Source organism: Lissotriton helveticus, chromosome 8, assembly GCF_964261635.1.
Source record: "Lissotriton helveticus chromosome 8, aLisHel1.1, whole genome shotgun sequence".
NCBI classification, from domain to species: domain Eukaryota; kingdom Metazoa; phylum Chordata; class Amphibia; order Caudata; family Salamandridae; genus Lissotriton; species Lissotriton helveticus.
This window is the reverse complement of record NC_136069.1, coordinates 1,584,942,065-1,584,959,188: the sequence shown is the minus strand read 5'-3', so window position 1 is coordinate 1,584,959,188 and position 17,124 is coordinate 1,584,942,065. Positions and strand designations below refer to the sequence as shown.

General features: G+C 42.9%; 1 protein-coding gene across 5 annotated transcripts in view; it reads left to right on the top strand.

Annotated features, from left to right (window-relative positions):
- Positions 1–17,124, top strand: part of ARRB1 (arrestin beta 1) — an 841,034-nt gene that overhangs the window by 668,323 nt on the left and 155,587 nt on the right. For all 5 annotated transcript variants that reach the window (XM_078658595.1, XM_078658596.1, XM_078658593.1 and 2 more), the window contains 2 exons: positions 4,878–5,074; positions 9,271–9,330. In XM_078658595.1, the coding sequence (XP_078514721.1) occupies positions 4,878–5,074; positions 9,271–9,330 (257 nt within the window). The remainder of the gene's footprint in view (positions 1–4,877; positions 5,075–9,270; positions 9,331–17,124) is intronic.

The following is a 17,124-nucleotide window of genomic DNA, read 5'->3' as shown; positions in this document are numbered from 1 at the left end:
ACTTTTTATTGCTTTATTGGTGCCAGAATGGAAAGAGTAGTATTAAGTCAGTTCGAGTAACTAATGGATAAGTCATCTGGGTCACCAATTGCAGGTGGTTGAGATTCCATAAGGCGTCGATTTAATTTCTCAGGCTGAACCAGATGCCATGCTCTGCTATTTTATCCATGTCTTCAGTGAGGCGAGGTACTCAGCCTGTTTAGGTTAATTGAGGATCCCATTTTTCTAACACTCAGCCTACGAACATGGGAGTCTAGGATAACAGGAAGCAGCTAACACTTTAGGGAAAAGCATTGATCTACACTAATCCGTATTAAGAGGTGTTTAGGCGAGAATCCCCATATTCTAAAAACAGGACTCCTATGTCCACCACAAGCTATTTCCTATCTTAACCGGGCACCTAGGCTGTTATATGCAGCTCAAAAAAAGTGTCAGGTTGCCCATTGAATTGTTACAGACAAGGAAGACCCTCGTAAAGGGGATGAGAAAAGTAAAGACCATATTGACCCCTTCCATAGGTATTTCCTTAAAAAGGATGGCTGCCCTCTCCCATATCCAGTGGAATGCTTTATCACTGGGTACCTCTCTGATATCTATTTACTTAGGTATATAGTAATCTCCCTTGTGAAATTGCATCCAGATGGAGGCTTTTCTGAAGATGAATGCATACCGTATACAGTTACAGAGTAGGTACGCTCACTCAAGTTAATGTGTTGCAAGATAGAATTCATAAGTTCTTCTCATTATAGGACCTTACTGTTAAAATGCATAGAAGGCGGTCACTAAGCAAACCTTTATTATAACCGTCTTCCTTGCAGCTGTAAAAACAATAATCATTGAGGATGTATACAGTGCAAGCCTTTAGTAAAATCAACATGTTTCGGTCAGCATTCAAGTCAGATGTGGCCCTTTTACAGTGCAGTAAACTACATTCACAAGGCCTCCTTGGTCAGTCAAGTGTCTCACCGTAGCTCACAGAAGCTGCAGGTGGGGAATCCAGTTTGAGAGTGCGCCTTTAGAGGGACAGTGTAATTGACAAGGGGGTTAAGTGTGCTCTATATCTGTCAGGGCAATGAGATGACCTTTCATTTAGCATACGTAGATGAACTCTGCACATTGGATCTGCGTTCAAGAAAATGCAGCCCAGGACACGTGATTTTTGGCCATTCTGCCCTATAATGCTTGATCATGGGGGGTATTGATACATTTTTCCTCATTGTATTTGACATTGAGGTGGACTAGGTGGACAGAGGTGTACATGTAGGGGATACCACATGACATATTAAATTAAGCATTTACTGTTGCTGTTTATGTACTAAGGATCAAGGGGGTATGGGAGCAGCAGACATGCCCTTGCATGCTGGGGTCTTAGCATTAACCCTGTGGTAAGGATGCCTGAGAGTCCGATACGTGGAGGAGCAGGAGGGGTTGTTCTAAACTCTAAGGGCCCGATTCACAGAACTAGCTTAACCCCTTCGGTGCTCATGACGAGCTCAGCTCGTCATGAGGTACACCTCTCGTGTGCTCATGACGAGCTGGGCTCGTCATGACCACACCCATTTCCATTATGATCCAGCACAGCAGGGGAAAAAGTCAAGCAGCCAAGGTGTTAAGACAAAATCCTAAACTTACTACCATTTTGGTATTGACATAAGGCACTTACTCATTTCGGTATTGACAGAAGGCACTTACTCATTTCGGTATTGACAGAAGGCACTTACTCATTTCGGTGTTGACATAAGGCACTTACTCATTTTGGTATTCACAGAAGGCTCTTATTGATTTCCGTATTGACATAAGTCATTTAGGAGTCCTAAAGTTAGGAGTCCTAACTTTAGGACTCCTAAATCCCTTCTGTGAATACCGAGAGTCTTAAAGTTAGAATTTTTCTCAGTTTAGGAGTAGTAAAGTTAGGACTCCTAACTTTAGGACTCCTAAATCCCTTCTGTGAATACCGAAAGTCTTAAAGTTCGAATTTTTCTCAGTTTAGGAGTAGTAAAGTTAGGACTCCTAACTTTAGGACTCCAAAATGCCTTCTGTGAATACCGAAAGTCTTAAAGTTAGGATTTCTCTCAGTTTAGGAGTAGTAAAGTTAGGACTCCTAACTTTATGACTCCTAAATGACTTCTGTGAATACTCAAATGAGTAAGTGCCTTCTGTGAATACCGAAATGAGTAAATGACTTCTGTGAATACTCAAATGAGTAAGTGCCTTCTGTGAATACCGAAATGAGTAAGTGCCTTCTGTGAATACCAAAATGGTAGTAAGTTTAGGATTTTGTCTTTAGTTAGTTCTGTGAATCAGGCCCTTAGTTCATATCTCCTTTTCCAGTGAAGAAACAAAAAACAATTTGCTGGATATATACATACTTGCCCATAAAGACTGATATGTCTGGATCTAGTATTCACTGAGAGTTGGGAGAGACTTCTAGTCTAGGTTCTCTTTCATCTAGCACGAGAAATTACACATCTCTGATTTCTCTAACGTAATTACATTTGACTTAACAAACATCTTATTTTCTCTTCAAATTAAAATATTAACAGTGTTCCTTTTTGTTGATTTGCTGCTAATTTAGCTGTCACTGTAATCCTTTAGCAATCACCTGTCTGTAACATAATTGAAGGCTTTAGAAAGCAGTACTTCATTGTTAGGTCTTGGCTTTAACAGCACATCTGTCAACCAGACCTACTGCTAACAATAAGCATAGAGTGGGTGCTGGGTCCGCCCCTTTCAATCATTGACTTAACCCAGTGCACTATTTATTTATCACCTAATGCTGTTGGTTATAGAACTGTATCCTCTGGCCTTTGCTCAAGTGCTTAAATGAACTGCATCAGAGACTACTTTACAATTATATCCATCTGTTTGCTCTTGCTGGCTCCCCCCTTTGTGTTTTACTTTAATGTACTAATACTACATATTTTAGCATAATACAACCAGACCTATCAGCATTGCCAATGCCCGTTCTAGTTAACGCCTTAACCGCGGTGGTAATTCCGGCGCGGTGCGGGCATTCCATTCGGTTGGCGGGGATGCGTCGGCCAATTACCGTTGGCCGACGGGCGCACTTAAAGGGTTATGGCAGATGCCAGGACAGTAAGCTGTTAATTTCTGTGCAGATCTAGAGAGGAATAAATTTTGTTTTTGTATAGATTTTCTTATAATAAGAGACATTAATTATAATTTGCTTTTTTTATATTACTGGGTAGACCATATACATACAATATATCCCCAAGATATATTTTATATATCCCAAGAGTTTCATAAAGCCAAGTGCACCTTGTGAAAAGTGGTGGGAACATTTGCATAAACCCTATTTCAAATTAGCAAGTTTATTTTCCTTTTTCCCCACCACTTTTCACATGTATTGATCAAATCATGATGAATTAGTATTGGTTGTTTTAAGCTAGTCAGCTGTCAAAACCCCCATGACTAAACACAAAATCCCACTGAGTCAGTTCTTGTCTTCCTTGACAAAATGCACACTGTCCTTGTTAGTCTCTTTCATGCCGTCTCCGTTGACAATTTCAACAGCACTCTCTAGTGTGTTCGACAAAATATTTCAAATATTGGCACCTTCTCTCTCACCATCTGCCCACCCGGCCGCTGCCATAGATCTCACCCTCCAACCATGCCCTGAAGACACAGGTAGAAGTGAAGGAAATGTGGCCCCTCAAGTTCCTACAGACCTTCCAAAAGCACTCAATTCAGTCATGTCAACGTAATACATTGCCTTCATTCTCTGACTACCACATCTTGGTCCCTTGTGCCACCATAGCCTGCCCAGCCTACCTGTCAGGGACCTCGCATCATAATTTTCCTCAAAGATCACATACATGAGAAATACCGTCATCATCCATTGCACCCCAACCACACACGTAAACCACACGTTCTCTCCACACAATTCTGCATAGGTTGCCAAGGAGATGATTTCCATATGCCAAGTATCCAACCCACGCTGCATCCTTTTCTATCATATCTGCTCTCAAACCATCAAACCAAAAGCCTTAACTTTCAGACCCCTAACCTGCCTCACCCCTCTCATTTTACCTAGACTCTCCATTCTGGCTCTGTCAATAACTATCTGATCCATAACAACTGAAAGCCCTCTGCACCCAACAATTATATTGAATCTCAAACCCCTTTTTTCTCTAAAACGGACTTGGTACCCCGAGCCTCCTTAATGTACTGACAATTTTGTTTGCTAATGTGGAATGCCCTTGCTAGAGATCACTGCACCCTTCTTTCTCATATCAAATAGAACATGCTCTCAAAACCCACTTCCTAAATCTCAAAAATATAAATATCATTCCTTGCTGCACAATTTCTATTATTTCACTAAATCATCATTAGGCCCTGTCTTCAGTGCCCCCAAACTATATGTGTGTGTGCACATGTACGTGTGTGTGTGGTTGTGTGTGTGTGTGGATGTGTCTTTTTGTGTGTGTGTGGTTTGGTGGGTTGGTCAGTGTGAATGTATAACTTTGACCTAATTTGCAAAATGATTTGTGTGTCCTAGTGTCACATATATAAAGTGTTGAATTTCGAGTTGGAATTCACAAATTTGTTTCACAAAAGCAGGCTGTGTAGGACGTGCCTGGCAAAAAATTCTACTTATTGATTAGGTAATTAGTCATAATTACTCAGGTAGTAACAGAGAAGTGAGATTTTACCACTTCTAAAGAATGGATTTTATAGCAGTCGGTTTCTGAAATGAGTTGTATTCCAACGTTTGGCGCTTTCCAATTGCCACTGATGGTAGGTTCTCACCATTGCCAAATTAAGGCCAAGTATTCACGTCACTTTGTAAAGAAATCCTTCCATTGAAGCAGCTTTTACTTTCTCTCCTCCACAACCCCTTTCTTACAACATCCTAGTGTTTGTGACGTTAACCTGTGCATTCCGCTATGGACGAGAAGATTTGGATGTCCTGGGACTGACCTTTCGGAAGGACCTTTTTGTGGCCAACATACAAGCCTTTCCTCCAGTTCCTGAAGAGAAGAAACCCCTCACACGCCTGCAGGAACGCCTCATCAAAAAGCTAGGCGAGCACGCCTACCCCTTCACATTTGAGGTATGGTGTAAGTCATCAAATTCTCTTACATTACATTTTATCTGTTATGACTTCTCTGTCAAACATGTTGACAAAACAATGGTTTATTCTAGTGCCTTTGTCATCTTTAATGCAAATAAGGATACGTGCTCCATGTTAAGGCATGCAACTAGATACATTTTAGATCAACATTTTTGTCAATCTCTCTTCTTCAATGAGAGAGCCCTTCAGAGTGAGAATAATGACAACTATTTTGAGTATTGTACTGCAATATTCAGGGTGAATAAAGCTGTCTTTAGAGCTAGAATAGTCTGTCTGTCTGTCTATCTATCTATCTATCTATCTATCTATCTATCTATCTATCTATCTATCTATCTATCTATCTATCTTGGTCTGTCTGTCTGAAGTCATCTAGTTGATTCCCATGGCTCTTCTTTTGTTATCATACGCTAAGCTTAGGGCTTAATATGTCAAATATTTGGAGGTGAAAAGAATCCACTAGCTATATTGTTTAATAGATAAATAATGTATAGATCCAAATCAAAGTGTTATATAAATCATAACCATGTGTTAACAAGTTAGTACAAGTATTAAAACAAAGGGCGCATAGGAATACCATGACAAAGAAGCTGACGACTTACCAATGAAATGTAGGGGGTCAACCTCCTTGGAAATCAATTGGGCTAATGTTCAAATTCAGAAAAATGACAAAGTCCCCCCAGAAAATGTTGAAATGTACACAGGGCCCAATAAGGATGTGAAGCAGGTGAGCATGGGTATCGGAATTGGATGGTTAGTGCCCGTCAAAAAATGTTAATCTCTAAAGTGTAGCGAAACGCAGTTATGCGGGAGAAGGATCCAGCGGTATCAGAACACATTTTTGCCACACTCTATGCTCTTGGTGGCAGTATGTGCGGATGAAGGAAACCTTGGGCATAAGATACAAGTGAGAAGTGTCACCATCCAATTGATGTTTCATTCATGGGCTACTCGTTAGATCCTTCTAGTTTTTTTTTAACGTTTTCTAAATTACTGGACCTTGGCCCAGCAGATGGAGACAATGGAGTATGTGGTTTGGATAAAGTGAACTTCATGAGCTTGAATAGTAGTTGTGTTAGTACATGCTAAACTCTCTGTGTGTCAAGATAATAGAGCATATCACGGAATATACTTATTTAGGGGTAACCTTTGATTTAAAACTGACTTAGTCGTCTCATATAGAATGGATCAGGAACAGACGGATATCAACTGCTGGTGCTATTGCATGTTTTTCCCATCTACATGTTCCCCAAATCAACAGTTTTAAACAATGAAAGAGTGGCCTATTCTTCTATATATTTGACACTAGTTTTTAACAAACAAGTTATGAGGTCTTCAAGCTACTTTTATCAAAATTATTCTTTAAACTCTTAACTTAAGATCTTGTACACCATATGCCTTGAATAGACTAGAATATGGTCTGAATATGTTTGCTGTTTTACATTATATAGAAACACTAACCTATATATGTGACTGTCAGAATGCACCGCTGTCCAGTTTAAAGGGCCTCATCAGAGATGATCTGGAAATACACCCAAGAGCAAGAGTGGTGTCCACCATACTTGAGTTGGAGCAGATATTAGGAAATCATCAAATGCCTACAGTAAAAACTTTAACAGCGATTCCTAAAATGACCAGAACGTTGTGAATTAAAAGTAGCATCAAAACCATATCTTTTGAGAGTGATTTAGCTGCTGTAACAAAGTACCAAAACTCTTGTTATACCTTCTGAACATTTTCAAACAAAAGGCAATCATATCGTGACTCCAACCTAAATCTGTGGGTAAAAAAAGTATTGTTTATGCTTTAGGCTCTTATACATCCCACTGATGCAGTTTGATGATCATGGATTATGTCCGGAGATAAAAGTAGCCAATGTCATTTTGTAACTCATCCTCCGATACTACAGACCATATCCTCTGCCTATGCCTTTCTCTACAGGACTTGAGAAGCAAGTATCTAAAATCCCTTTTTTGGGAAGCACGCATCAGAACTCTCAAAGAAACAACAATGTACTCTTTTGCTGGGGGTACTAACAAATTAATTGGGTATACAAAAAAGAAAGTCTTTCTTTCATTGGGTTGTGTCTTAAGGGCCAGCAGAAATAATTTACCTTGCTCATGTCATATTTTAAAGGTTTTTTATGAATTCTTTAATCACAGATTGATTAAGATTATATTTTACTACCCTTAGTGACGACTTTGCTGGCTTTCTGTATTATATTGTTTTCGATTATAGAAATAAATTATACAATGCACATTTACCTCCTTACCAACCTTATATCTCCTACAATTGTGGCAAGGCACTTCTTCAGAGAGGGGTGTCTCTTTCAGCTGGGATTGTTGACTCTGTCCAGTCTTCCAATGATCTTGTGTGTATCATGAAAGTTTTTCTCTGCTCTAGTAGGAGGGCAACCTACACATATTTTGAAACTCTTCAGGTCTCCCATCCTCTAATTCAGTGCACATGGGTACCGGTTATGGTGAACAGCTATAGATTATCCTTGCAGGTCCAGATGTCCTTCTAGCAAATCTGCCTTTTCCAATTGATCACCCCAGACTTTTTGCCTTTTCTGGATCCTATTTTTGTCTGGCTTTTGGACTTCTGCTAAAACATGTGCTCTACATTGAAACTCTATTTGGCCTATTTAACTTTCCCATTATGTCCATTGTAAATAGTGCCTAAAGTACACCTATAACAGGGAAAGTAAAATGTTATGTGTGTTTACACTACACATATATGTGACAAAAATATATGTTGTCCAGAAACATTACAGTGCTCTGGCTGAGCTGCAGTTTAAATGCACTGCAGTGGCACATGGGGTTCACTGACAAAATATTTCCTCTGGAAATGTTGTGGTACAGAAATATTGTGAAGTGATCAGTCTTGACAGGGTCAAGACTGATTTGCATATGGCTGGGTTCAAACTGGAATGGCATGGTGATCACAAAAACGATGGATTTAGGCCCAAATCTCTGTACTGGGTGGAATGTATGACATTGTTTTGCATTCTGTCCATCACCTGTTGTTTTTGCATTTGTCACTCCGAGTGGGACGGGTATGCTCGGACGTGAGTCCTGTGCTCTCCATGCCACTGGAATCAAGCTATCCAGGCAGATGAGGGCTGAACGCCCGAAACCGGTCCTTGGATGCTTGTTTCCAGTCCAGGGAGGACCTGGCTTGGCAGTTCGGGCTGGACTGTTCCCATGGGGCATAGGGTCAAGACTGATTTGCATATGGCTGGGTACAAACTGGAATGGCATGGTGAGCAAAAAAACGATGAATTTAGGCCCAAATCTCTGTACTGGGGTTAATGTATGACATTGTTCTGCATTCTGTCGATCACCTGTTGTTTTTGCATTTGTCACCCCGAGTGGGACGGGTATGCTCAGACCTGAGTCCCGTGCTCTCCATGCCACTGAAATCAAGCTATCCAGGCTGATGAGGGCTGAAAGCCCGAAACCGGTCCTTGGATGCTTGTTTCCAGTCCAGGGAGGACCTGGCTTGGCAGTTCGGGCTGGACTGTTCCTATGGGGCACAGGGTCAAGGCTGATTTGTATATGGCTGGGTTCAAACTGGAATGGCGTGGTGAGCAAAAAAACGATGGATTTAGGCCCAGATCTCTGTACGGGGGTGAATGTATGACATTGTTCTGCATTCTGTCCATCTCCTGTTGTTTTTACAAAAATTTTGTGACATAAATCTTGATGTCAAATATATCATCATCCTATACTTATAATGTTAGGTAAAAAAATATTGAAAACAATATTGTTCTCTATAATATCTCTTGAGGCAGAAGCATAATAGTGCTAATAGGACATTCCACCACTGAAGATACAACGTTATGAATTAAACAGGAAGAAACAGAAAGCCAAATGCTAAAATGCTATAGCAGATTATCTATACTAATCATTATTGACCTGTTGCCATCCCATTGTTTTCAGAGGAGGTCCATACTTTCTGATGTTCTATTCTTATTTTCTCACTTGGGACCTGGTCCTCCTTGAACTTCGTTAAGCACATATGGTCATCTGTGCACCCACTCTATGTATTAGGGCAGCTGTATTGAAATTAAATAACAACATAATTGACCTGTCATTTTTAATTATTTTCTGCATTGCTATATGTCTTAGATGAAATAAACTAATTTTCTAAATGCTTCCATGCTTATGTTACAGATCCCTCCCAATCTGCCCTGTTCCGTCACCCTGCAGCCCGGACCTGAAGATACAGGGAAGGTAAGATATGCCATTTCCTTCTTTATGAAGCGTATGGAAAATCTAGCTTCTATGCATTGTACACAGTAGCAACATGCATTCATCTACATTCCAAAGTAGCTAAATTAGTAGCTAGTGTCTTCAGCTCACAAGTTAGGTCGGCCGGCGGTGTTCACTGCACCCTCTCCCGCCGGTATACAACCTTTAGAACGCAACTTTTACAACGCAGTACCATTACAACGCAACTTTTACAACGCAAATACTATTACAACGCATGTATTTACAACGCATGTTTTTACAACACAGGTACTTTTACAACGCATACCATTACAACGTAAGTATTGGTAAGTATATAATTATATTTAAAATGTTATATGTATTTTTTTTTTAAAGGGTATTTTTAGGGTTCAGGGTCAGTTTTCGGTTTTTGGGTAAAGGGGTATTTTTAGGGTTCAGGGTCAGTTTTGGGTTTTTGGGTAAAGGGGTATTTTTAGGGTTTAGGGTCAGTTTTCAGTTTTTGGGTAAAGGGGTATTTTTAGGGTTCAGGGTCAGTTTTCAGTTTTTGGGTAAAGGGGTATTTTTAGGGTTCAGGGTCAGTTTTCAGTTTTTGGGTAAAGGGGTATTTTTAGGGTTCAGGGTCAGTTTTCAGTTTTTGGGTAAAGGGGTATTTTTAGGGTTCAGGGTCAGTTTTGGGTTTTTGGGTAAAGGGGTATTTTTAGGGTTCAGGGTCAGTTTTGGGTTTTTGGGTAAAGGGGTATTTTTAGGGTTCAGGGTCAGTTTTGGGTTTTTGGGTAAAGGGGTATTTTTAGGGTTCAGGGTCAGTTTTGGGTTTTTGGGTAAAGGGGTATTTTTAGGGTTTCAGGGTCAGTTTTGGGTTTTTGGGTAAAGGGGTATTTTTAGGGTTCAGGGTCAGTTTTGGGTTTTGGGGTAAAGGGTATTTTTAGGGTTCAGGGTCAGTTTTGGGTTTTTGGGTAAAGGGGTATTTTTAGGGTTCAGGGTCAGTTTTGGGTTTTTGGGTAAAGGGGTATTTTTAGGGTTTCAGGGTCAGTTTTGGGTTTTTGGGTAAAGGGGTATTTTTAGGGTTCAGGGTCAGTTTTGGGTTTTGGGGTAAAGGGTATTTTTAGGGTTCAGGGTCAGTTTTGGGTTTTTGGGTAAAGGGGTATTTTTAGGGTTCAGGGTCAGTTTTGGGTTTTTGGGTAAAGGGGTATTTTTAGGGTTCAGGGTCAGTTTTGGGTTTTGGGGTAAAGGGTATTTTTAGGGTTCAGGGTCAGTTTTGGGTTTTGGGGTAAAGGGTATTTTTAGGGTTCAGGGTCAGTTTTGAGTTTTTGGGTAAAGGGGTATTTTTAGGGTTCAGGGTCAGTTTTGGGTTTTTGGGTAAAAGGGTATTTTTAGGGTTCAGGGTCAGTTTTGGGTTTTGGGGTAAAGGGTATTTTTAGGATTCAGGGTCAGTTTTGGGTTTTTGGGTAAAGGGGTATTTTTAGGGTTCAGGGTCAGTTTTGGGTTTTAGGGGTACAGGGTAAAAATAAAGTAAAATTAAATTTAAATTAAATTAATTAAATGAAATTAAATTAAATTACATTACATTAAATTATATTAATTTCAATTAATTTACAATTAAAAAATTAATATATACTTACCAATACTTACGTTGTAATGGTATGCGTTGTAAAGGTACCTGCGTTGTAAAAACATGCGTTGTAAATACATGCGTTGTAATAGTATTTGCGTTGTAAAAGTTGCGTTGTAACGGTATGCGTTGTAAAAGTATGCGTTGTAACGTCATACATCCTCTCCCGCCACATAGCCCATTCACTAACACCTCCACGTAGCTAGTAGACCTGTCTGTTCTCGGGCATTTGCGCACCATAATCCGATGAGATGATCAAAAATCAGACACTCCTCTGCCCAGCTCGATCTGTATCAGTTCCACGCATTAGCCTCGTGAGAGGGCAAGGGTGCTTCAGCAATGGTCTGCTCTCAACCCCTGTCTCCGTTATTATTGGCAGGAGTGAGCAACAGAGGACCAGTTGCTCTGCTTGCACTCCAGGGCTCCCCGTAGCTAGATGGAGGATCGCTGTGTGTACGGGAGCGTCGCGGCAGATCCACAACAACATCAGGCTCTGCTGCTGCAGCCGTAGGTCTATGGCTCAGTGGATGCGGCGTTTAGAGCGTATCCATGTTCCACTGGTGGGGTCGGTCATCAGTGCGCATTTGGATCAAGGTGGGTTCCAAGTAGTGAAGGTCCTCAAAGGTGCGTCAGCTCCAGAAATGGGCGAGCGACAGGGCGAGGCGGAGATATTCTCAACTGCACCCACGCAGGCGTGTCGCTGCTCGCGTCGCCGGTGCAAGTGGAGATCCAGTCGCTAATCCGCTTACCTAGCAGTCGGAGGGGGGCCAGGTGCAACACACTCTCAGCGCCGTCTCCCCCGACATAAACCACAGGTTTTACTGTGTCCCCGTCGCAGCAAGGGAGGTAATGTCTGCCCACGGTTGAGCACAGCATCCAGTGAGGCTCCGACAAAAGTGTTATGGCACCAGGCGATCTCCTTCACCCTCTGTCGCCACAGGGCCTAGCAGGCAGGGCGCATCCCCGGCCTCAGGTGACCTCCGATGCCGTCCGGAAGTGGCTGCAGGTGGGGGTAACTTATCTCCGACTCAGCGGAACTGTCCGGGGCAAGTGGCCGGTTCCAGATCTCACCAGGCAAAGGGAGGTGTGCCCCAGGCTCTCTCGTCGAAGACGTCAGGCAAAACCTTGTAAGTTCAAAGCCGCAGCGAGCTGCAGTATGGGATCCTCGGCCACAATCCCCTCCGCATGGCAGTTGGCGGGGGGGCCAGTCGCAACAAGCATCCAGCGGCGTCACCCCTGCTCTCCGATATGGGCACAGCAGGCGGTCAGGATCCACCGACAGTGGTGGGACACCGTACACCGCTGCGGGGCCTAGCAGGCTAGTTGGGTCCCCGACCTCGGGTGATCAGCCGTGCCGGCCGGGAGCGTCTGTAGGCGGGGTGTACAGGTCCCCTCTCCGCCGAGGCGGTTCGGAAGTATCAATCGGCTTCAAACTGCAGGGGCCAAGAGCAGAGTGTCGCAGACCCCCTCGCTACTGGTTTCAGGCCAAATCGGATAATTTTGGCGGAGAAATGGCCTGTGGTAGGGGAGCTTCTTACGGAGCTCTACCCAGGCACGTCCGCCACCATCGCGTGCTCAGCCACGCCCCCATGAAGATGGCCTCCATGAAGAGGGAATCAGTGTAATACAATGTATCACACTTTCTTATAGATCAATAAAAGAAGCCCACACTAAAGGCTCCTGTGGATTCAATGAAAACACTAAAGCCCTGATTCACAAATGTGTTGATCGTATTTAACACAGAGGGTGATCTCCAATTATTTCATTTTTAATGTTGTGGGAAAGGTATAGAGATTATGAACATCGGTTTAACATCCCTTTCCCACAGTTTTATTTTATACTCAGTTTGTATTGTATTGCTTTACAGTGATGGGTACATTGTGCCTAGTAAAGAATGGGAACTGACAAAAAGGGTTTAACCCCTCAAAAAATGTGAAAAGTGGAGATGGAATCAAAACTGAGAGACAACAGAAAGGCTCCTCTCCAACTGGGCAACCTAGCGTTAGACCCCCAATGCGACTCTTCCATATACAGAGATACATCCGAGGGACACTGAGAATTGAAAAAAACAAATCACGAGTTCTTCGGTGTACATGAATGCAAAAAATCTAAAACAAAATACTTAAGCATTGTACATGCCACTTAGAGTATGTCAATTGTGTGGTGCACCCTTGACTGGTGCCAATGTGCCAGTGTTTTCATTTCCCCTTGTCCTGTGAGATTTCTTTGCCTGCTTTGGGGTGCTAGGCAGGGAAGCAAATCAGGGGGTCAAGGTCCAGAATTTGTGCTTGTGGAAAAGGATGTCTGCATCCCCTGTTGTCTCCAATCACTGGCTCTGCCTAGACACACAGGTCTATAGTGCCAATGTAGTGCTGTACAGCTGGGATTTAAGAATGAGGAAGCAGCTAATAGCTCTAGAGCAGTGATGTGCCTGAAAATATGGCTTCTTCTATCATTGTATCCTGCCGTTCTTCTACCTGCCTATGTCAGTACTCTCAATGGTAACTCATGAGGGAGATAGTTATGGAGCATGGGGATGGCAGAACCAGGGGCTAGCTATAAAGCTCTGTGTGACAGTCTGTCATGGCTGCTCCTTGCTATATAACATCACCACGATGCAGTCAACAGACGGAAGAAGACTGTGCAGCAAAGGCCACATGAGACTACAATGCAACATCCATGGAGGATGACCTACCATGATAGCATGAGGTGCCAAAACCTACAAATACAGTGACCATGGTGCTGAAGGCAGTGCCTAATAACCTGATATGACCAAAATGACTCGTTACTACACGAGTCATTACATCGCTTGCCTTCATAACGCGGTTGTTGCAACAACCACGTTGTTACCATGCAATGCCATTACTACGCAAGTCATTACATCGACTTGCAGTATTCAATTCAAATTTTATTGTTTGATTACTAAAAATCATAACAAAAAGTTAAAACCGTATGACTCAGAATACATGTACAGTAGGTGGCGCGCTAACATTAGAAATGTATAATTTACTATTCCAACTCCAGCCTACGCAACAGTAGGGAAGGTGTTGGAATAGTAAACTATACTATTCTTTATGTTAGCGCGCCATCTACTGCAAGTCGATGTAATGACTTGCGTAGTAGTAATGGCATTGCGTGGTAACAATGCGGGCATTGTAACGACCGCGTTGTATTGGCATTGCGGTGTAATGACCTCGATGTTAATGTCGTTTCCCCATATGACACCACAGCAAGGTCTGCATCACTACACATGTAGCTGTGCCTGCCACTGCCTACCAGAAAATTTGCATTACTTTGACTTTAGCATATGGAATGGCCATTAAACTAAACAGATGCCCTGCACTAATGATGCACGATCCACTAGCACTTATATATTATGGCAAGCCGTACAATAAGCAGTGGAACCACTCACATGTGATACTCCACAGCAGGTGCATGCACTTTTTTGTCAGCTATATAAGCTCTAGGAGAGCACTGGAGGGAGCCCCTACATGCTGCTTTCTTCAGCATCTGGGCTGCCTCCCTCTACTTCACTGCCTGGGTATCTGTTGTACACTGCAGTGCTGACACAATGTGCACAGAAACCTGAGAATGTTTGCAGTGTTTGCTCTAGCTGGTTTCCATACAGACTTTACTTCGCTTAAGCCAAAGAGGAATAACTGAATTGTTCAAGTTTTAACAGCTTGTGGAACCAAACACTGGTCAGGGAAATCCACAACTAAGGTTCCGGCAAGAATTGAATAGATTATTATATTGTATTGAGCATGTAATATCAGTGACATCTTTCTCATGGCCTCTGCACTTTCTGAGTTCTGATAGGGCTCATTGTTATCACCTCACTAGTAGTTACAAATACATTTTGGATGCCAGCACACCATTAAAAAGGCACTGGTTCATTATATATATGTAGTTTAAGCACTAGACGTAATCAGATCAATCTAGAGTTCAATAGAAAATATTCAACTAATGCTGGTTTAAAATTCTTCATACGCGAATTAGCGTTTTTGTGTTCTTTCTTCCTTTGCCAACACGTTTCGTCAAATGGGCATGTGGCCTTATGACTTCCTGAGTTGGGCCCAAGACTTTCTGAGTCTTGGGGACCAATGAAAGCTGCCAAACTCGCCCTAGTACAGCAAATATAGTGGGAGACAATTTCAAATCACTAAAAGTATAGGGGTGGCTTTCTGTAATTTCAAGATGGAAGGCAGTTCAAATTTGGGCAAGAGGATATTTTCCTCCTTGTTGTTATGTGCTCTGAATGAGTGAAAGAAAGTAATGGTGAGGCAATGTTCATTGAGCATGGGGTCAATAGGACTTGTGTGTTTTCAATGAGGATAGAAGTGCTTCCATCCATGTTAATAACGCTAAGTTGTCTTCTTGGACACATTCTCATGGGCTGAATAAATTATCTTTTCCATGGGAGCTCATCTGCATATTTTAAAATGTATTTATGCCTTTTTATGAAACATCAGGGCGGCCTGAAGTAACTGTTTATCTATTTTATGGGGGGTCTATTAGGGATTTTTGGCAGTATGATACAATACCTTATACAACAAAGGTGTGGATCATAATGCAACCAAATAAATTGAAAATACATTAAGATGCAAACTGTATAGGACTTGTCGTTTGCCACTATTGGGAATTATGAACGTACATCCTAGATTCGGTGGATGGGATACTCCATCACAAAGGTGATGGATATTCCCTCTGCCATATTACAAGTACATTATATCTAAGGGGTAGACGGAACTCACAGAGTTTCACCCTGCGGAATCCCGTGGAGTTACATGAAATCTCTGTGAGATTTCTTGGAGTTCCACGAACAGGCGGGAAGGAGCACACCGCGCTGCTTCCACTGATTTTTAGCGCTAGGAGATTGGTCCACGCTGAAAAATCACCATGAACGGCTGATTTTGCTGCCACTATCTGCTTCTTTGCTGCCACTCAAGATTGTCTACTCGAGCAACAGCTTTCTCACTGTGAACGGTTACGACCGGCGGTGATCGCTCATGTTGAGAAAATCTTGAAGGTTGCCCTCCTAGCGCCTGAAAATTCCACTAGCGGATGCCAGTTCTCACTCACCAACTTATTGTTGGTGAGCCACATGTGAGAAAAAACTCCACCACGTGGCAGTTGGTGGAATTTGGCCAGATCGCCATGTTACAAGCGTAATGCGGAGTGGGCAAAACTCTGTGAACTCTGCCTAAGAAGTGGAATTTCTCACCCACACCAAAATATATCCAACTAGCAGCCCGTCCCGACGTTGCCCGGGAGCAATTAGGCTTCAGGGCCCCCTCCCGCCCCGCTTTTGTAACCTGCAGACGTCACTTTTTCCTCCTGTAATTTACTTTGCTTCAGGGTCTCCGCCCGCCCCACTTTTGTAACCTGCACACTTCACTTTTTCCTCGTGCACACGTCATCCACCCCCTTCCCTCCACTCCACCCAAGGGACGCAGGTATTCGTGAAGGAAATATTCCTATATAAATATAATCTCCTATAGTGAAGCAAACACATCTAAACAATAACATATTCACCGCTGACAGTTATGTGAGCAAACTCTCCCCTTTTTGACAGAAGGTGGCCTTGTTCGAGGGGGTACCGTTTTCCTCCTGACCGTGTGTAGGCCTTCGTTGCGCACTTTGTTAACGACGGAGCACAGAGTCCCATTGAGAAGAGCATGGGATTATCCTACAGAAGCCGAGGTGGCTCAAACGTTTACAGCATCTAAAACCCCTATGGCTACACGTCACTTTTTCCTCCTTTTCCTCCTGTAATGCACCGTTTGTCTGACATTTGTAGTGCACCGTTTGCCTCCTCTTTCTTGTCCTCAGGCTTCCCCGACCGCCGCCCACCTGTCCCGTCCCCAGCCCAGCCCGTCCCATCCCCCGCCTGCCCCTACATGAGTGCCCTTACCTCCGCCGGCGCTGCTCCCGCCTGTCCGCTCGCACCACCGCTCCTCCCCTGCGCATGTCCACCGCTCCTCCTCCGCCGCCGGTCCTCTGCTCCTGACGTCACTGCTCCTCCCCCGTGCCATGTCCGCCGCTCCTCGGACGCCGCTCCTCCCCGTGCTCCTAACGTGACCACGCACGTCGCGGCCGGCGCTACTTTTGAGGGACTACTTTTTTTTATCTAAAATTTTAAATAACGTTTATTTTTTTAATTTATGTAGCCTATAACCATCTACACA